The sequence below is a fragment of the Falco cherrug genome, chromosome 6 (genome assembly GCF_023634085.1).
Source record: "Falco cherrug isolate bFalChe1 chromosome 6, bFalChe1.pri, whole genome shotgun sequence".
Classification (NCBI taxonomy): Eukaryota; Metazoa; Chordata; class Aves; order Falconiformes; family Falconidae; genus Falco; species Falco cherrug.
In genome coordinates, this window is record NC_073702.1 from 59507638 (window position 1) to 59528978 (window position 21341).

The 21341-nt window shown below is 41.2% G+C and overlaps 1 protein-coding gene across 2 annotated transcripts; it reads right to left on the minus strand.

Annotated features, from left to right (window-relative positions):
- Positions 1 to 7167: 7167 nt before the first annotated feature.
- SMPDL3A (sphingomyelin phosphodiesterase acid like 3A) lies at positions 7168 to 21035 on the minus strand. Of its 2 annotated transcripts, none has more exons than XM_055713996.1 (8): positions 20872 to 21035; positions 19158 to 19371; positions 17522 to 17666; positions 14496 to 14592; positions 13061 to 13239; positions 11893 to 12073; positions 9826 to 9950; positions 7168 to 8641 (listed from the first exon to the last, which is right to left on the minus strand). In XM_055713996.1, the coding sequence occupies exons 1-8, from the start codon at positions 20975 to 20977 to the stop codon at positions 8330 to 8332; spliced, it is 1359 nt and encodes a 452-aa protein (XP_055569971.1). In that variant the 5' UTR covers positions 20978 to 21035; the 3' UTR covers positions 7168 to 8329. The 2 variants fall into 2 exon arrangements, with proteins under 2 accessions (XP_055569971.1, XP_055569972.1); XM_055713997.1 differs by having other exon boundaries at positions 19158 to 19731; positions 20872 to 21007.
- Between the last annotated feature and the right edge of the window lie 306 nt (positions 21036 to 21341).

Genomic DNA, 21341 nt, shown 5'->3' on the forward strand with positions numbered 1-21341 from the left:
TTCCAGTATGAGTCTGAAGCAGAAGGGGAGCAAAGGAGAGGTCATCCACAAAAAAGGTTGTTTCAAGCCACACAATGAATGGATATTTGGCTGTGGGAAAGCAGATTCACATCCATGCAGACCCTGAACTTGGCCTTACAGAGCAGATAAGTGCTGCTTGTGCCAGCAGTATCTTCTCACTGAGGTCCATCACCTATAAAATAAATCCTGTAATGAAAGCAGATCACCTCATAATGCAGTCCTGGAAGGGGCTGATTCATCTAATATCTCTTGCTTACAAATGTACGGTGGGGTTACCATAGTTCAGGCAGCCTCATTAAAAGCAGTGCAAAACACGCAGAGCCTGAATGGAGATGAAATAAAAGCCCTATAGATGGCTGTTACACATAATCCATTTGTTACTATGCTTTGGGCAAACAAAGGAGCACATTGTTTGTAGAGCTGCTTTCTGCCAGCAGCAGGACAAATTCTTATATGATTCTAGTGAATATTTTACAACATTCAACAAAACGAAGAGTGTGCCTTCTTCATAACACTAGTAGTTCATAACTGGGAGAGGGATGAAGGCAGAATAGGGAGCGCCAGAGTCAAAAAGTGAGATCAGGGCGTTAGTAACAGCTGTACAAGGAAACTGAAATTCTTACTGATTCTGAGCACCTGGAGACCTGCACTGGAAGAGAAGGGATTTTTCATGATTTTACATGCATTGCATATAGTATATATAAAGTTTAGAATCTATTCCCTAACCACTAAATTCAAGTGGTTGATAATTTTGCAAACCAGCAGGTGACAAAGTCTCACTAAGTTTGGTTAGACAAAAGTATGAGGATGTCCTTGAAAGAAAAGCCAGCCAGACAGTAAAAACCACAATGGCAGGCACTGAATGAAGCAATGAATTTAACAAGTGTAGGGCTTGTCTTGTTACACAATGAAAAAGTTTAAAATTAAATTTTTATTTATAGTTCTACATTTGGCACGTATGTGAAGGCTTTTTTCTCACCCTAACAAATGAATGCAAAACATAGTTTGCAGTCTACATATTATTCGCTTTCTCATACCCTGGGTTAAATAATTCAGGTGCCGGCTTCACCCTGACCTCACTGGAGCTGCATCAGATTCTAAGCATGCTAACCTAGGTGTCAACCTAACCAATTAGCATTGGTTAATTCACATTTTTCACCACACCTTGCTTTTTTTCCCACACAAAAACCCAACAAGTAATAGCTGACATTTAGCAATTAAATAAAAGAGGAAATACAATTCACTGATAGGGAGAAATGGGCCTTGGAGGTGTCACTGAAAAATCCTAAGTAGAGAGATGTGCTGAGGAGAGGCATGGTGGCTGCCCAGCTAGCTGCTGATGGTGGGGAGCTTCTGTCACGGCCACGAACAGGGGCACCTGCTGAGAAACCAGCAGGTCTCCAGCACCAGCGCCCACACTGGATAGAAAACCACCAGGATGCACGCCATGAGGAGCCCACCGAACGTGTTCTGCTCTCCCCTGCTGCGCCACCAGCCTGCCTCCCACCCACTCCCCAGGCAAACTCCCAGCTCCCGCTCCTCCTTCCCCTGACAGGACCGAAGAGAAAACTCCCGTCTCCTGGTAATAGGAATCCCCCCATCCATCCCTAGAGCTTCAGACGGCCACACACATACAGATAACACACTCTGCTTCCCCCATCAGTCGTTCTGAGGGGGGGTGCTTCACCCATACAAATATTTAGCAACAGATTTCATCAGAAAATTCCCAGAATCACATTGGATGGGACTGTGGGCTGGGGGCAATATAAGTGATTAATGAATCCTCTGCAGAACAAAACCTCCTCAGCTCTCTCACAAGATAGTTGCTATGGTTTTTTGACACTGCTTAGCAGAAATTTGCTTTGGCCAAGGGGATTGGAGGAGGAAAGAAACACAAAAAATACTATAGAAAAGTCCTCCATTGTACACTGGCAATTATTCTGAGCAAAATCCTGTGCCTGCCTAGAATTTCAAGCTCTGTATAAATACTTCCAATCAGATTAAAAAAAAAAAAAACACACCACAAAAAAACACAAAACCAACAACAAAACCAATGAGGAGATTTTGTTAAGAATAGACAGCTTGAAACCTGTGTTGTTAGCTATCAACAAAGTCTGCTGGAAGGTTTAAGCTAGGCTGATGTAAAAACAACATCAAATATCCCCTCCTGTGAGACTAAGTTAAATGTTCTTTGCAGTGACTTAAGACTAGGTAAAATGCAGGCTTCATTGCAATCAGCTGCAACATCAGAATCTTTTTAGTGGGATATTTCACCAAAGGCTCAAGTTTCAACTGGTTTAAAAATGCTTTGTGGCAGATGGCAGTTTTCATAGCTGTAAAATATTCTAATATATGGGATGAGTTCTGCCTGAAACATTGAGCAAGTAGGAATGAGAAGCTGGCCAGGGAAGGCTTTTCAAAATGTCTAAAAATGGATGCTTCCCATTTTATAAGGCATAAAAAAGCCAGAGCAGCATGCAAGAATTTTAAGGTACCCTACCCATCTGGAAGAAGAGTCTTTCTGCATGTATTTTAAGCAACAAACTACAGGCTTTTATCACCACCCCCAACTGAAGGAAGATCCTGCTAGACTGAATATTGGAGGGTTTGCATTCAATGCTTATACAAGAGCCTAGAGAAACTGTCATCCTTCAACAGCCTCAGGGATTTCTAAATTGACTTGTAAAATCCAAAATCCACAAGATGCAGAGTGCTCCACCTCCCTAGAAACACTGTGTAAGGGTTGTCCATCTGTAGTCAACAAACATCAAACCAGAAGACCTGGGAGCACAATTCATTTGGGTTTGTACACTTAAGTCTGTCAGTATGTATTTACATGCCATAAATCAATGCTATAAAGGCAAACATCCAAGGTACCTTGGAATGGGAAGCAGGACAGCTGTGTTATCACATCACTCTGGGCTACAGGGAGAATGATTCCAGGAAAAGCAGTATGCTGACACAGCTACTCTACTACTGCTACCTGAATCTGCTTGCTCGGTTCCAGGTGGGACTGCATTATGCCACACAGAAATGGTTTTGGGTATTTTTGAAAACCCATTCCTGAATGTCAAGTAGGATTAGTCATTACTTTATTAATTAATCCATCATTTCACTAATTTCAGTGCTCCAAAGTCAGTTTTTACCAGCTGATCATCTGGCCCCAACAAACCATCAAAAATCTTAGATTATATAAAACAAAAAAAAGCTGCTGCAGTGTATATCCCTTGGCATGTACTGTGTTGGACTGGGAAGGTGTCAAGCTTTATCCATGTGGGAAAAGTTCTTCAGAATTGCTCAACAGTTTTCAGTGGAAAATGCTGTGTCAATACAAGACTTTTTTACATAGATGTAACAGTTCCAATGAAGATTTTAATTTAGAAAGTTGTTCAGTTCCAGGGTAGAAGGAGAAGGTATAGTCAGCACCATGACAGATGCACAGCCAGTGCTTGAGGGGGAAGGTGGCAGGCTCAGGTGCAAATCCCCACTTTGCATATCTCCCTGCCTGAAACTTCAACAGGGTCTTGGTTTTTTTCCAATGGGAAATACTGAAATCTCAGGATGCTTTTCAGGATGGGAAAAACTCTTTTTGCCCAGCTCCACATTGGAAACTTCCCCAGCTTAATTATTCCTGATGTCTGAGTGGTTGCTTTAAAATAGAATGAAGAGTTTATAGGGTACAAGAACAGAGCGTCCAATTTTCTTACACAATGCAAGCTGGAAGACATGATGGAGGAATATTTCAGTAATTAGCTGTAACACATTTGACAGGTAGATTCAGATCACACCACCATAGAAATGCAAATAATAGAAGGAACCTTCTAGACAGTCTTTCAATGTAGCCCTACCACTGAAGGCAACATGAGTTGCACTTGAAAAGCTGCAATTTGGCAACATTTGTAAGCACATCAGTGCTTTTTCCACTGCTTCACTAAATGCTTGGGGCTGAGATTTGCCATATTTCCAGTGGGTTTGCTTTCAATGTTTTTGGTTTTAAGTGATTCCCTTGTTATGATTTCAGTCATGCACCTACTGCATGTTCCATCTTACTTGTGACAACTCTCCCAATACCTGCTTTTGCAGGAATTGATGTACATACAGTGTTCAGTAGCACACTGGCAGTATTCATTCAGTGCAGTGCCTTTGCCATTCCCAGAACCATCAGAAACTAATTAAGCATACCTACGACGGTTAGAAATTTTGGTTATTTTTTTCTCTATGTGTTTAATTTCTACAGTTGTGATATTCACAGTATGAAAACAACATTCATTTTACACTAGGCTTCTTTGCAGACCAGCAAACAAAAAATACTAGTGGAATTCCCAGGTAGGAAGTTCCTCTAGGAGAACAAGAAAGCTGGGGCTGACAAACAAGTGAATTATCTATAGCAGTATTTTCTTGTTGAAAGCTCCAGGGGTAATCAGATAAAAGTTAGTCTTCAGCTTTTGGAAAATAAGGAAGGAGAGCAACTGATCTTGTTTAGACAGTTACAGTCCCTGTCTTCACTGTCATAGTTCCTCTTGATGCAAGCATGAGAGAGGCTTCCAAGAGGTTTTATTCCTAGACCATTATGACAACTCACCTTCTTTGGATCACTGTTTCCACAGAGGGAACTTACATGACAGTGTTAAACTAGATACTTATCCTTGAAGCTGCTATGTGCTCATCATTTGTCCACACAGGAAATGGACCACAAGGGACTACATGTACTTAGTTACCTATTTCTGTCTTTAGACAACTTCAGTTCATCACTTCAGTTTTACTAATATGTTTGCTCACTGCCCATCTCCTCCAGTCATTTCAATTTCTTCAGGCTGGCAAGTGAAAAACAATAGAAATGATGAGATCACACTCAGGCACTTCTAAGAGTCCCAATCTAAAGCAATTATTGTTGGCCTCTGGGCCACCTTCACTTTAGTTTGCATCGGCACATCTCTGAATGGAGTTTACTGGTCATCCCCACATGCTTTTATTCATGTTGCAAAGTGCTCTTGCAGAGTGCTCTTTCAGATGCAATGCAGTTGGCAGCTGCATGTCAAGGGTACTTCTAACATCCTCTAATCCAACTGCTAATGAAATGTGCAGCAGTCACATCAGCACCTCAGTACCAGCTCTCCTGTTAAAGGCGGCACTCCTGTTCAGCTGCAGTACCTGCTAATGTAGACACAAGCTCAGACAGTTAACTCCAGGAGAGAATTAAAGCACAGAAACTAAATGGAGGGAGACACCAGTCTGCTTAGGTCTAGATCTTTGATTTCCGTTGCATCCCTTTTGCTGGCTAGCTGAGCTAGGCTCTGAGGATCCCTTCTGTAGGCTCCAGTTCTCCCCAGGATGTGGACTGAGACCGGCACCTACCACACAGTTCAGGATCCATCAAGTCACACGGCCTCTAGGAGCCAGCAACCACTTAATACCCAGACAGTGTGTGCTACATGGCAGTACTGCTACAAAGAAGTAGCAGTACTTCCTTCAAAACTATTTACCTGCAAAAACTGGAAGTCAAATCCTAGCATATTTGAGAAATCACTCACCTTATTTTTATGCCTCAAGTTTAATTGTACATAAATGAAAAGCTTTTTACTCCACTAGGTGGTGTAATTTGTCTTTCTGTCACGTGCAGCCTTACAACTATTCCCCCTAATCCTTCAACTCCAGATGGGGCCACAAAGTACCATATGAAAAGTGAAATGTGAATCTGGTCTACAGGAGTCAGCAACTTTACCAGGTCATGCCTCTTCGGTGTTTTCTATGATTCCTTCAAAAAGCTTCTGTCAGAAAAGTATAACTTACCTTTACAACATCCCTAGATCCATTAAAGACCAAAATAGGAACCTGAAACAAAAATATCACAGTTGCCCTCTATTTCCCCTTACAGCCAGGTGCCATCTAAGCTGTTCATGTGATCTAGCTCATGTTTTTTTACAGTGTAACGTTCCTAGAAGCTCTCTCCTTGATTTATGTTTGAGTTACAGTGCAGTCATACTCCTGGATCTTTCTTGGCAAGTTAGGCTTGCACTTGCATGATGAGTATAGTACGTGCCAAAGAAGTGGAGAATGCTAGCCTGCATAATAGGGTGTACCTTGGAAGATATACCCTGGCTAAATGTAACCCTGGTGGATATATCCCTCTGGCTGAAACAAAAACAACCTCCTTGGCTGATGTCATCCAACTCTTGGCTTCAGTTGAAATCCAGATCAAAAAAAAAGTACGTCTGGATCATAGCTTGCTATTTAGACATTTGTAGGCATTTATTTGTTCATGCTCTCTAAATAACATCTACTGACACAAATGAAAAAAAGAAAAAAAAATAGAGATATCTAGGAAGCAAGATATCCAATAACCCATCAGCAGCTAGAGTTCTGTAGCTATTAATCTGCGACATGGATCAGCTCTCTCTGAAGTTCAGCAATAAAGAAGTCCTTAATGGAAGAACAGAACTAGATAATCCTTATATAGTGTTTCCAGGACATCTTGTAGGTATTAAGCTTAAACAGAAGTCGCAGAACTCACAGAAACAAAGCAGTATAACGAAGGAATTGTTCAAAGGAAAAGACTGAATAGAACAAAACCCATCTGGCAAACTGGAGGAAGCCCATCTCTCCTATTGCCTGCAATTGCCCTTACGCTATCCGCCCACAACTTCGCTTGCCCTCGGAAAACAGACGCTGGTAACATAAGCATTTTTTAACGAATAAAAACACAACAAAGAAATACATCCAACACAGAGGGAATCATCAGCTTTCAACACTGAAACTTTCTGGTACTTCCTCACAGTCACAGTCTGTACCAAACCCACGTTAGTTCAGGTTATTTACAACCCAGATACATTGGAGATCAGCCAGAGCAAATAGCTCTGAAGGGTTCACATGCCCACTATACTCTCTCCAAGCACAGAATTTAAAATACAGGACTGCCTACAGTGTGTTATTAATGGTATTTCTAAGTATTAGTGCCACTGGAGGATTTATTTCTGAATGCAAATTTAACAAACCAACCATTTCCTCTGTGGATGATTGATGCATGACAAATCTGAGGTATCTGCATCTACAGTTGTGAATACTGCAGACTTAGAAAATCTGTCCGGAAATATTCTGCTAAATATTTCATGCTCAAGTAGAAACAAAACCAGAAAGTTCCTCAACAGCTACAGTAAATACTTTAATCTCATGAAAATAAACAGTTAGCAATTGGATTTGTCACATAACTATTTCTACAGCTGCAGGAACTCTGAAACAATATTACCTAGAGTAGAGTCCGTATAGTATTATATTGACCAAAGGTTCCAGAAGTGTATTTCTTGACGTGACAGAAAAATGGGTAAAGGTCCTTCTAGATAAAAGGCCTTCTTCATGTTACCATCTTGTGCACACATTTAGTCACAAGAAGAGGAAAAAGTGGTTGCTGCAGTTGTGAATTCATACATGTGATAATCTTCATGTTAAGAACTAGACTGCTCTATGAAAAAAGAAACCTGAGGCACACCATGACAAGGGCATGCTTACCTGTGCTGCATAGAGAATGTATATGCTACGTCTAATTAGTGACACTGATAAATTTAAACCTGATCTATGGCCTGCCACAAAATCTCGTACCAGGAGACTGCTTGATACCAGTATCAAAGTGTATCTCTCTAACATAAGAAAAAAGCACTTTGTGCTGGAAAAACACACACATTCTGAACAAAAATGCATTAAGTATTTACAGGATGGAGGTTTGTATTCCATTATGTCACTTTCATGCCATCCTTAGAAAATGCCCCCAAGCAGAGGCAGGTTTCAGCTGAGGCGGGTTTAAGGGGTTAAGAAGGAAAAGGAATCTCGGCACAGGGAGATATCAAATACTGGCATCACATCAATAACATAACTGCACTCCAGTCTCAGCAAATCCAGGTTTTGCAGATTAAAGTTTGAAAATTGTGACAGCAGATGGTTGAAACCTGCCCCTATACCAATCCCATGCCTGAAATGGGATTGCCTATGTTTACAGACCCTGAGAAGAGAGATTTGGATTTCTAAAGAATTGAGTAACTTCTGTTCCCATATACTGGGATGCCTGTTGTGGATGGTACGGGACACTTGATACAACAGCAAAGTATTTGGCCACTATTACATAGCCAATGAGCTTTTATGTAGATGTTGAAGGAACACATTTTTACAGGAAGAAAGGTCTAGGGAGATTTATTGTCCCCCTGAAATTCAGAGAAGTCCCACAGAGTGCCTGCCAGCATGTCAGTGCTTGAGCGACAGGATGAGCAGTCTCTTTAAATCACAGGCTAGAGTCAGTATCAGCATAAATTGCACGGACACTTCATCTCCACGTTGCTTCCCGATTGATACAATCTGTGTACGAGAGGTAATCCAAATATTGGATTGCACATATTTGGCATGTCTTGCACCCCTCTTCACAGACAATGGTTTTGTCATAACTCACAATGAAGTTACTGTAATACTGTTCAAACAGTGTGCTATGTGGCACAGACAACTGCTTGGCCATTTCATATAGGCTTTCTGGCTTCAAGTCTTCAATGCCATAAGCTTTAGTTAGGACGTATTCTAATTTCCAGTTTGATTCATTTTTCTCGTTGGCGTCTCTGAGGTCCAAATAGAACTGCCAAAGATCCTACAGTTAAAAAAAAAAAAAAAGAAAGAAAAAATAGGCACGGCTGTATTGCTTTCTTCCCTGCTTCATTAAGTCTCTAGAGTGATCTATTGATTAGGAAGCTGTCACTCCTCATTATTCACAACTGAATAGAAGGTCACGTCCCACCCCAAGAGCTGGGCTTACACCCAAAGCTGGTACTTGCAGTGCGGTAATGGTGGGGGGATGGGGAGGAGAAGAAAAAGGAGCCACAAAAGGCAGCACTGGCAGTGTTAAGAGGTCTTTCCTGTCCAAACCGTAAACCAAAATCCACTATGCTCATGTCTGCTTTAGGACTGGGGCAAAAGGGCGAGAAACAGAACCTTCTTTTCTGCAAGCATTGCTTGAGGGGCAGAATGGACAGAAAAAGAATTGCTCAGGGAGAATTCAAGGGAAAGGGAGAGATGGAGATGCAGGAGTAAAATCTGCACAAGAAAGGAGCAGCTGGTATTAGCACAGGCCTCCAGAAAGAAACCCCAGACCCGGTCAAGCTGCAGGATATGTTGTCATTGAACTCAGCCAGGTCAAGATTTTATCCTGAACTACAGAGAGAATATCCAAGTCATTCACAGCCAAAATAATCATACAGGACTCAATTTATCTCTAAAAATCACACGAGACCACAGAATAGAAGTACTCTACTTTTTTCCTTCTGTAATACATTTGTCTGTAATTTCCCATAAATAGCATAAACTCTATATTGGAAGGTGCATGATTATGAAAGACATCACATGGTTAAAAATGCTTTTCTTCATCTGGTCTTCTACACCCTTTAAGAAGCATTTCATGGACTGCATCCCAAAGCTCAGGCTATTACCAGCGAACAACACCGGTATGTAACAAGCCCAGAACTAGATGAACGTTTTTCACCCTTGAAGACTCCCTACAAATAGTTTAAAGATTCTGCCCAGAAAATTTCTGACTATCTTTGATTCTACATCATAAGAATATCCCATAGAGAACAGGAAGTACTGAGTAGTCCTGCAGGTACATAAAGACTGACCAAGTTCTCTTTCAGATTTCCTTTCCTCTGCCCAGGAAAAAAAACATGAGTAAGCACCAAAGTTCCCCCAGTATCCATAATACTACAAAGGCTGAGATCTCACTGTAATTTTTAGTGATACTATATATAAAGTCTTAAACAATGCTTTAAAATCTTTACTTACCAGCAAGCTATAATCAAGAAGATCATATTGATACAATCTGACACCAGGGTTATTGGATTCCATTTGCCATACATTCTTCACTGGGGTTACAGCAGGTGCCACAAACAAGGAATTTATTGGCTTTTCTGCAGGAAGAGAGAAGGTGAGGACACAGTTTCCTTTCAATCATTTCTTTCTCAAGCAACTGTTTTCGTAGAAAACCAACACAGCAAGCACCACACTGATGGGCTTAGGTGCATTTAGTATTTATTTTCCTTGGATTAGCTGTATTACTGTGAAGTCCTCCTACACATCCACTGGATAGAATAAAATCTGCATAAAATATCACAGTACAGATTCCTGTGTGTATCGTTCTGTCTATACTAGAGGCTTCCCACTAATTCAACTACCTGTGCAAAATGGTCTTGCCTATATGTAAGGTCTCTGTATTTTGCGTCTTTCTACTGAAGAAATATTCGAAACTTTTAGCTGCTGTCTCCATGTTATATTTTACATGCTGCTTTATGTATTTATGATGTTATTAGAAACACCAGGATACCATCACCTGACCCTGACTTCACACATCTAGACTAGCCCAGCACCTAGTATGTGAACACCGATCTTTACAGCAACTGAAACATGAGGACATACGGAGGTCTTAATTAGCCAGAATATGCAGGTAAGTATATTGAAAGGCTCTCTGTGGAACAAAAAAGAAGCCCTAACTATTCCTTTCTCTGATGGCATCACAGCAGTGAAGTCACAAGGTCAGTCTCCACATACAAGCAGAAGCTTTGAAAGCTTGGAAATCAGTAGATTCTTCTGGAGAAGATAAAACTGAGCTCTGTATTTCAGTACACTGATGTTGGCTACAATATTATATTTATCTTGAATTGTCTAGAATGTTGTCAAGAGGAAAATGGTACAAGTAGAAGACAGCCTGAAGCTGTACAGATAAACACAAACTGTATTTACATACATTTGCATGCAATGTCACTGTTTAAATTCTGTCAAAAGATGTAAAATTATTAAAACAATTTGGAAGCCATTACTTGCACATGCAAACTGTAATGAAAAAGTACCAAGATCACTCTGTCTTCAATGAAATTTGCAGTAGAAGTGATGATTTCATGGACAAATGGGACAAGGTAAAAAAATATATAGGTATAAGACTGCCTTGAATACCATTAAAAAAAAAAAAGCCACTTCTTTCACTGGGGTTGGAGTCCTTTTAACTGAAGATTAATACCATGATAATGCCATGTGAAAAGGTAAATTATTTAGAATACAGTAACCTCGGTCAGCATTTTGGGCATTGCTTTTATGAGTTCATATAAAATATAGATAAAGAGCCAATTAATATTTGGGTGTTTTACACAAACCAAAGCAATGGACCTCTCACTGTTCTATGGTACAGACACAAATATTTAACCAGTTACTTGTTAGAGATCTTCTATTAGAGATGTTAAGAGTGCTCTACATGGCCATGTCCATGCTTAAAATTAAGGGATTTCAAAGCAACAAACAGCATTTCCAAACCTGGGTGCTTTTCTTGAAGAAAAATTAGCTGATCTAAGAGATGCAACAGGCAAAGACTTTCTTTCCCCTGCCTCCTGCTACCCTTATCTTAATTAACTTTGAAGCAGCAGGGAACTCAGCAGAGAGGCACAGTAATGATGCAGGAAACACAAGAACATAGAGCATGTCTAGTTGGCCTGAGAACATTCCCTTTGACACATTACACAATAGCAACTGGCTAGTATAATTTGCCCATGTCACTGAGGGAGCAGTGAGGAAAGACTAGAAATTCTTGTCTAGGCATAAGCATTCATTAAAAAAAAAAATAGGAAGCTTGGGGAGTCTCTTCTAACTTCAACAAAACAAGACATTCTGCCTTGCAAGGTTCTCTTTGGGAAAAAAAAAAAAGGGAGCGCGTAAGGCTTGAACTCTTGTAGATGAATAGCAGTATTTCCTATTTCGCTTTTTCAATTATTTATAACAGAGGCTGATTAGTAACAACATGCAAGAAAGTATTAATTTGCTTTTAATCAAGAACAAAAAGATGAAGGATTCAACAAGCATCATTACCTTCTTCATCCAGGAGGACCATGATACTATCTCTATGTGTGTGTCCAAAAAACTGCCCCGCAATAACACTACTGTATTTGCGAAAAATCTTTACCAGTCTCTCATTGTAATGCTCCCTGATAGCTGTAGTATTCCTTGCATATGGCAAGTATCCTATTGGCACATGCCCTATTATATATACCTAAGGAATTAGATACAGAAAGCACAATTAGCACCTTCATTTGAAACTTACATTTCTAGCTGTACCTCAGAAATGCTTGCCACAATTTCATAATAATGCTGTCTTAGAATCACAACACTTTTGTTACACAAAATACAAAGAGTAAGAATGTTAAATTCATAATGAGAAAAAATAATATGTATTTACTTATTTTAATTTTTTAGCAAATTCACTGTATTCTTGGGAAAAAGTTCCGATAAATCTACGTGTAATTTTAGGCCAGAGGAAAATTTGATCCATTATTGCAATTGAAAAAATCAGTTACTAGGATGAGATTTATCACTTGGCATCTCGAAGGGAGACTAAGTAAAACTTACGTTAGAATACTACAAAGTCTGCATGGCCAGTCACCAGAAACACAGAAGAACCGGTTAAAACCCCGCTGTCTGAGGTCAAGACTTTGTTCTAAACATACACACCAACTAATATGCTATGCTGCAGGATTTTATAAGGAAAGGAAATCTCTCCTTTCTCACAACTATTATATAATATTTTTTTTAAATTACAACATCATAGCAAAATGTAAACGTGTTTCCAAATAAATACTTCTTCTAGTCAGATAAAGATCCGATCACTGCACCAATCAAGCAAACACAAGCCAACAATTTTTAACCTTACTTCCAAACCTGATTATTATATGACAATTTATTATATCACTCAAATCATAGCAATTGCTGCAGCTTGGCTAAGTTTTGTGGTTTTACATGGTAGGAAAGAAAAGACATTTTACTGTGTAATTTGAGAAACTGCATTCAACTATTTTATTAATTGTTGTAGTGTACCGTACATATTCAAGAAAGTTTTACTAAAAAATGAAATTTTGGTTTTGCAGTGTCTTTGGAAGCATTAATATTATTTTAGAATAGTTTGTATTTTCATCGTCTCTTACTTCTTTTATTTTCAAAGTTTAGACAAATAAGGCTGATGGGTTCCATTCATAGCCCCTACCTTTTCCTTCTTTTGTAAAGAGGTTTCTAGTATTCCTTCCAGCCAAGCAAACTGGTTGGCTGGGTCAGTGATATTCACAGTTACACTGTTGGGGCCATAATATAAATTTGTGTTCAGACTGATTATCCTGAGTGGTTGAGAGCTATCACTGGATTCAAACAGCTGTGTGTAGAAGCCACCTGTGAAAAAAAGACCACAATCTGAAAAATTAAAGGCTTCAAAACACAACTTTAGAATGAATGTACAGCACTGACAAAATACCCAGCCTTATTCTTTCTAGTAAAACAGAATACGACATGTTTATTCAAACCATGCACCACCTCATCATAACAGAAGATCTTAAGATTCTCTTTCTAGCAACATTTTAGTAGAAGTTGACACTGATTTTTTGCCTGTAATTTGTCTGTTTATGTGACAGTTTTCAGGCGTAATTATTCAACTGACATGCAAGAAGTGCCCTGTAACATCTCTTCCACACCGAGAAATGCAGTAATTGTTAAAAAGTCCACATTTCTTGAAATACTGCAAACACATAGGTTCCTCCAGGAAGAAATGTCTGAATTTAGCAGCCTTGTACTTTGAAAGTCATTTAACTTCAGACCAGAATTATGATGAAAAGTAAAAATAAAGTTTTTCAATCCAAGCTCCTACAACTCTCCATGACATACAGAGCTTCTTCAATGGGTGCAATTTCATAGTTCACAGACTTCAAAGGAGCCATAGCAACAGCGCTATAACAATATACCTTAACTTAAGGTCTGCCCTTTTGAGTTTTATTTTTCCTGTCTGAGTTTCTACTTTCACTCTTAGACAGAGTTCCTTCTCATTCAGGACACAAAAATACAAGTTAAACTTCCAAATCCCTAACATTTGAGTGGATTGGAAATGGGGTTGGACTTTTCAGGCCTTTGCTAAAAAGAAAAATCATAATTAGGATATCAGTATTCTCCCAGTTTAGTAAGTTGGGCACAAATATGATGCAATTAACAGTATAATCACCAAGACTATGTGCTATCGTAAGTTGAACAAATATGTGCCTATTCAATATACAGTATCAAATATAGTGTCAAAAGAAAAATAACATTTCATCAATTTTTTACAACCAAATTTAAGTTTTCATGTGCATCATATGCCTTTACCTAAAAAGTATTATAAGATCTTGAAGGCAGGAAGGTATTTCACATGCATCGGTACAAAGCAAATAATACTGTACATGTTACAAGAAGCAAGAACTATTGCATCAGAAAAGAATAAACGTACCCTGAAGATAAGCACTGATATTCAAAAAGACACGTAACTTCTTCCAAGAGAAGCATTACAAATAACCCATTGTGGTGATTCACCCTACAAGGCTTTGCTAAACAAACGGTACAAATCTATAGAGACATTAGTTCTCTAAGCCTGAGCTTTACAAGGCATTACTGGCATATTTTACCTTTTCTGAAGGTGTTGACTGCTTCATCTGTTAGCCAAGGTTTCCAGAAATCTGCTACAGCATTGTAAACTTCACTGGTAGTTACAGGAAGCTGATCCTGTGAGGGAGCAGAACCTGCCTAAGTCTTAGCATTCACACGTACAGACAAAAAGTCACTAAATTATCCCACCTGACCTCTTGCAGAACACGTGAGTGTATCCAGCCATCACCAGGAGGAACTCAAGAAACAAAAAATGTTATGAACATCCAGTATTGCTGACCAGAAACAAATGCCTGAACTTAGTCAGAACTGATGGCATGGCCTTGTTAATGCATCGACAAACTAGCATCAGAAACATTTCAAGCCTTAGAAGCACAGCAGAGTGGAAAACGATACATTCTGCAAAAATAATAAATATGTAAACTGAAGACTCAAAGTCTATAAATAAAGTGTCTTGGAGGAAAAGCTTGAACATAAGCTTCTTTTACAGAAGGTGAACCTTTCAAACAACTTGGGGGTTCATAGCAGATCCCCAAAACTCCACTACAGACCTCAGAAACATGCCAGTGAAATTCACAAGTATTTCCATATCCTGCAGTTCTAATAACAAAGCATTTAAAGCAGAAGAGTTTTTTCAGTGTTTTCTCCCACCAGCTCTGATTAGGACTGCAGCACTCTTCTGTCTCAGCCAAGCAATGCTCAGGCACCACAGACTGGTAAGAGCCATGCTCTCATCTAACCCTCACAGGAAGATCCCAGGCTGTCCTTGTGTTTCCTAAAATACCTGCTTGGATTCTTGGTGCTTGAAGGAAAAAAAGAGGTCAAAAAATAGGAACAGTATTACATTGCATGTTTTCCTAAACATAAAATTTGACCTTTCTAAGATCTTTGAAACTAAACCTGTGTTATTAGAGGCTTAGGCACTAAGCCTCTGTCTAGGAGCAGCGCCATCAGAAGTGTGTTCAGACATTTGTTGCTTGCAGTGAGCAGATACCAGTTATTAAGAAAGCTTTGAGCCATAGCAGTTCAGCCAGAGCTAACAGTCACTAACAGACACAGCAAAACCTAATCTCAGATAAGAGGCCATGTTATGGACTGAAGGTGGTTTGGAATTCAGGAATTTAAGCAGCGGCAAGGATGTGAAACAAAGTAAGACTATGCAGAAAGACTGAGGTCACAATATAAGATCTGAAAGGTATCCCAATGCTTGATTAATCTGGGTAGTATTTTTAATAGGCTCTGCAGGAAAAATCACCCAAGAGCGTTAAATTGTTAAGACAGTCAGGTCAGAACACAATAGAAAGCAATAAAATTCTTTGGTGCACGGTGAGTGCACAGCTTTCACACTTGCTCTGGAACACCCTACAGTGTGTGGCTTGCTGCACACCACTTCCACTCATTTGCCAAGCACATCCATATGAAAAACAGAAATGTCATCAACAGCAAAAAAACCCAACACACAACCCAACAACCTGAAATGACCCCATAGTGGGGAATTTCTGATCCCATGGTCTTTTTCAAACAGTAACAGAAAAGTATTCCAGTTCTGAGTGCTGGTAAAGCCTGCCACTTCAAAGCAAAGTATGACAGAAACACGCCTGTGTGGTTTTGTGCAAAGAGAACTATCACAATAATTCAAACAGCAGCCTGCTTCAAAATACGATTTGCTGCCCATCTGCCTCTCCGTATCACCTTACTTCTATCATCAGGTTTAATTTCACAAACAAAACTCATATTTGTTGGAAAAGTCACTACGTTCTTTGCCTACAAGGCTACTGTATACAGGTTTTTTTCTTTTGTATCAGAGTGCTGAATGACAACTATGATCTGTTAAGATTAAAAAAAAAAAAAGTAGAACAAAACACTGAATGAGACTTCAGTTAAGTTGCTGCTTATCAAAAACTTTACCAGTGGTTACTGCTGAACCAGCCTGGCCCCCTGTCAGTGCATATGACAAGCTGAAGCTGTACTACCAGAGTAAGAACACAAGAGGCTGAAATCCCAGCTTGGTTTGCACACCCACACTTCCACGATACATTTAACTCATACTTTGTCTCCCACATTTCCCTTTCCCCTCTCTGAGCACTTCTGTTACTCCCCGATTTGGGAATCACTTACTCCAGCAATGATACAATCACCTATTACACCAAGATATACACTGATAGGCCTAATAAGTAACACAGAAAGCTGGAGTAGAAGTCTTTGGGGCTGTGAAGGGGTGTTACTCAATTCCCATTAGGCATTTCAAACAAAAGATTTCAGTTGGCCCGTTCCATATCCCTTCCGATCCCCTCAGATCCAATGACAGAATTTGCTTCTCAGTCCTGTGTGCTGCCAGATCAACCTGCAACACGCTTTAAAGGACACATTAAGCAACTGTTTACTTTTGAGCTACGCCAAAAACAATATTCGCAGAACACTGAATGTAAAAAAAGCACTGTCCTCAGCTGCAATGGCCCATATACCCAGTAAATCATCAATGCAAATATTTTAAGTGTCCAATAAGGAGAGAAAAAAAACATATGTTTTTAATAATTGTGGCAAAACTATGGGACATTACAAAAACTCTGCCATTAGTCTGATTAAAAAAACACAGTGATGTCAGCAGACAGATTTCCAGTAGGCCTTTCAGCTGGCCTTGAATCTTACCACGGTCTCACAGATCCATTAAGGATGTAATTTCTGTTAGACTAAGTTATCGTACACACATGCATGACAGGCAGCAACAAAAAAACAAGTGTACTAACTGTGATGAGACCTGGTGGTTCTAAGCCATGAGCAGTAAATTTGCATGGCCTCAGGCAAGGTACAGATTTCACCTGCCATCAACGTTTTCTGGGGTAACTTAACACAGAGAGAGAGATGTACTTTCTGTCCTTGATTGAAACTATTTATAATTTTAAAGTGCTAAGTGGAGAATTGTAGAATACTGTTTCGAGAATAATAGTTACACAAATTTAACAGGAGTTATTTTTAACACCTGCTTTCTAAGGGGGTTAGAAACACACTCAGTATGAAATACAAACAACTTTCTAACTTGTTTCACCTGTGGCCAGTAGTCATGATTGCCCAAGGCTGGGAAAACCTGAAGATCTGGAAAGAAATTACGAATTGTAGAACTCATATTGCCAATGATGTTAATGACCAACTTTGTGGAGAGTTCTCCTACAGGAACATGAGGAGGGCTATCTCTGAAAAAGGAAAAGGCTTTATTAACGAAGGTTTATTAGCAAGACAAGGAAAGGCAAAACATTCTGCAAACACATCTACATTCTAGCATGTAATATGACTGACTACAGACTCTTAACTAAAATCACAGAATTGCCTGAAAGGCTCTCTGCAAAGGCTTTTTTTTTAAAAAAAAAACCACACAAATAGACTAATGTATATCCTATGATTCACATTTATCATAACTAAGATTTCTTAGAAATTAAATTAATTCAACTTCATCATTCTGAGGTCCTGTGCAGTTTGGGTTATATATCTTCTGTCATCTGCACAACATTACAAGTTTATTTTTCCACTTTTAACAACATCCTGTTGAAAATGAAGTACAGTAAGGTATGTGAAATAAATTAATCACTAGTTTTCATATTTGTATTTCTCAACACTCTTTCCCCATCAAAATTAAGAGGCATAACATGCATAATCTTCCAGCAAAAGAGACCCCATCATTGATAAACAAACTAGTTCTCACAAACACTTTGATAAATTACCCATCAATGTATACCATAAAAAATTATGTGATGGTAGAATGGAGAATTTTGCTATAGCAGACGAGTAAATTAATCCTATCTTTTCTGAATACCTAGAAAGTAACAGGGCATGGTATTATCAAGTTATTCCTGTGCCTCCCTTTCACACTTCTCCAGTCCCACTGCTAAGGCATAAAAAGCCTCACAGGTAACACCTGTGTCTGAGAGAGAGTAATATTACACCCATTTTCTAATAAGGAAAAGGTAAAACATTTTATTCAACAGTGGGACTGCACACATCCAAAATACTGCAATGAAGGACTGTGAAACCACACTCTTTAGAAACACATGCAGCTATGAGTATAGTAATCAACATCTGTAACACTGTTATCCTCCCCGCCCCAGCCCTGATCTGGAATTCATACAGGCACCAAACCCGAAAGGTAATTTTATACACTTTTTTTAAAAAAAGCACAAGCTATAGTACTGCTTGATTCTAGTTACCTCTTACAGAGCCAAATAAAATATAGTTAAAGGGTATCTTCTAAAAAGGGACATGCTTTAAATGTAATAACCTTAAGACCTACAAAATCCAATACCTCCCACAATAATTCATTCCAGCCAGTTATTCTTCTGACCCTTCTTTTTGCTTTTTCCACTTCCCACCCTCCCCACACCATTTCTATTAACTTACACCAATACAGTCATGTGGTAAATGTCCTAATGAACAGTCCAATGAGATCCAGAAATGATTACAGAGATCAAAATCTGTTCCTGAGGTCCTATACTCTCACTCAGTCTTCTGCTTATTAGCCATTTGGACCACTTTAGTGGTCTATTAATACTTAAATAGTGGACTATTTAAGAGTAGCATTTGTGAGATACTGAATTCAGAATGGCTGGTGCAACTATAAACTTGTGAATCACTGCACTATATGGTTATTCAGTTGTTAAAAGCTTTAACTGCAGGGTGGCTTGAACACTTACCCTGTCCAAATCATGAACGAAACCTGTTGTTTTGAATCTTTCATGAATGCAAATGCTGACAAAATAAGTTGATACGGAGAATCACACAAAAAGTCTCCAAAAGGGCCTGGGTTGGAGGCATTGGCTCCTTTGGAAGAAGAACAAACTTTGGTGCGGTCAGGGGTAATGTGGTAAGTCGGATCTAAATGTAGGTCAGATACATGCCAGAACTGCCCTGTTTTCAGAAAACAAAGATTAAAGAAAATGCATTATTTGCATTTGAACTGGATATACACGGGTAATGCAAAGTTCGCTTCAGTTTGTCTACTGCTATTCCTCTTCCAAGTTTTGAAAAGGAGAAGAAATTTAACAAATTGCTGATTAGCCCTTCTGGTAAGTGTGGGAAAGTTCTGCATTCCTGACAAGTTCTTCGCGTAGTCTGCTTAGAAAAACTGAAAGCAGAGGCATAGGTTTAAGCTATTCAGCAGGAAAAAAAATGGAGGTTGGTAGGGACTGGAATATCAACTCCTTTTCCTTAATAGCAGTCTGGAAACTGGAGAGTAGAAGAGGTGGTAGAAGAACTTCTCCACTTCACCTGAAAAAGAGAGGGAGTTGCATTTTAATTATTTTTCTAGACTTCCCCTGGCAGGAAGCTACTACAAAAAGATCATGGTCTAGAAAGAAAGGCAAGAAACAGCATGCCTGCAAAAATTTCAAAGCTCTTCTAATCGCCAGCAGCTGTAGCAGCAAAGGGACTGGGCTTCTCACCAGAGAGAGGTGTCAGCCTTACCTACTCACTACTTTTCAGGCTGGCACATTCTCAGCCACTGCTACTTACCACTGCAAGGAGTCGAGAACTACAGAAACATGGGGAACAAGCTCCTATTAGAAAAACCAGTCTTCAGGTTTCAAGTAAAACAAAAGTAATTCCTTTCTGTCAGTTTCAAAGTGCTTGGGAATGGCACAGTGTATAGGGGGTTAGGGTTGTGAAACCAGGACAGATACAAATTGATTTTTCTCCAAGGTCACATGCTCACTTCCCACACAGCCGGACCCTGTGGAGTTTTATTTCAGGAAGCAATGACCAGCAGCGAGCTTCGAAATCTGCAAAACCGTGACTCTACCAACAGGAGATGGACAAACTCCTGGACACTGCCGTGTACTTGATGCGAGGCACGCACGAGTCACGGGGAATGAACACCCTGTGGAAACCGCTTCGGACTACGCACCACAGATGGCTTGCAGCGTGCAGGGCATGTGTGCGAACGCTGGCCGCGCAGAAGCCACGGGCCCCGTTTGCCCCGTTTGCCGTGTGCAGCCCACGGCCCGGGTGGTCACACCCAAGTCCCGGCCGGGCAGGGCTCACCTCGCCCGCCACACCAGCCTGCCCCGGCTAGCTAAATATAAACTCCACGTCACCCCACGCCAGAATAGCCATGTATTTACTTATCTAAAAGGGACGTGAAGCTGCCGCCGTGTGGGGCAGGGAATACCGGCGCAGCAGCCTACGTACGGGCCACCGCGCGAAGGGGGGGGGGGGGCAGCTCCCGCGGGCCTCCCCGCCGCCGGCAGCGGGAGGGGCGGGCGGTGCCCCCCTCCGCCGGGAGAGCTGCTGCCCGCGGGCAGCGCGTCAGCCGCCTGCCCGGCCCCCACCGGCGGCCCCAGCCGGGCCCCAGCCCAGCGTCACCGGGCGCGGGGGCGGCTCCGCTCGGCCGCTGCGCCCCGGCGCACTCACCCACAGCGGCGCGGGGCTGCGGCCCGGCCGGCGCCGCCCGCAGCGCGGAGCAGAGCAGCACCAGGCCGAGGGCCGAGAGGGCGGCGCGTCCTCCCCGCAGCTCCATGTTGGCCGTGCCGGGAGCGCCCTGCCCGTCGACGGCTGCTCATGTGACCGCCCCGGCGCGGAGGAAAGGGGCGAGCCCGGGGCGGCTTGTGACTGCCCCGGCCCTTCGCTGCCTCCCCGGGGCTGCCGGAAGCCGCCGCCGCGCCCCGCCCGCACGACCGGGAACCCTAAAGCCGCCCCGGGCCGGGGCCCCGCCGCCCTAGGGGTCAGCGGGGCAGCTGTTGTCGCCTCAGCCGGCCGTGCCGGGGGTCGGGGTGGCCTTCGGGAGGTGCCACCCCTGGGACAGCACTGAGACGCTGAGGACCTCGCAGGAGCCAGCCTGCCCGCGGGCAGGGCGGCATTCGGGGCCCCGGCAGATTCGAGGC

What these genes read in the sequence shown, in the direction of transcription:
- SMPDL3A (XM_055713996.1), bottom strand. Translation starts at nt 20,977, where the DNA reads ATGGAGCTGCGGGGAGGACGCGCCGCCCTCTCGGCCCTCGGCCTGGTG. An exon ending in AGTCAACACCTTCAGAAAAG is followed by an intron (nt 13,240 to 14,495) that starts GTAAAATATGCC and finishes TTTTTTTCACAG; the next exon opens with GTGGCTTCTACACACAGCTG. An exon ending in GGTCCTCCTGGATGAAGAAG is followed by an intron (nt 9,951 to 11,892) that starts GTAATGATGCTT and finishes CTCTTCCTGCAG; the next exon opens with AAAAGCCAATAAATTCCTTG.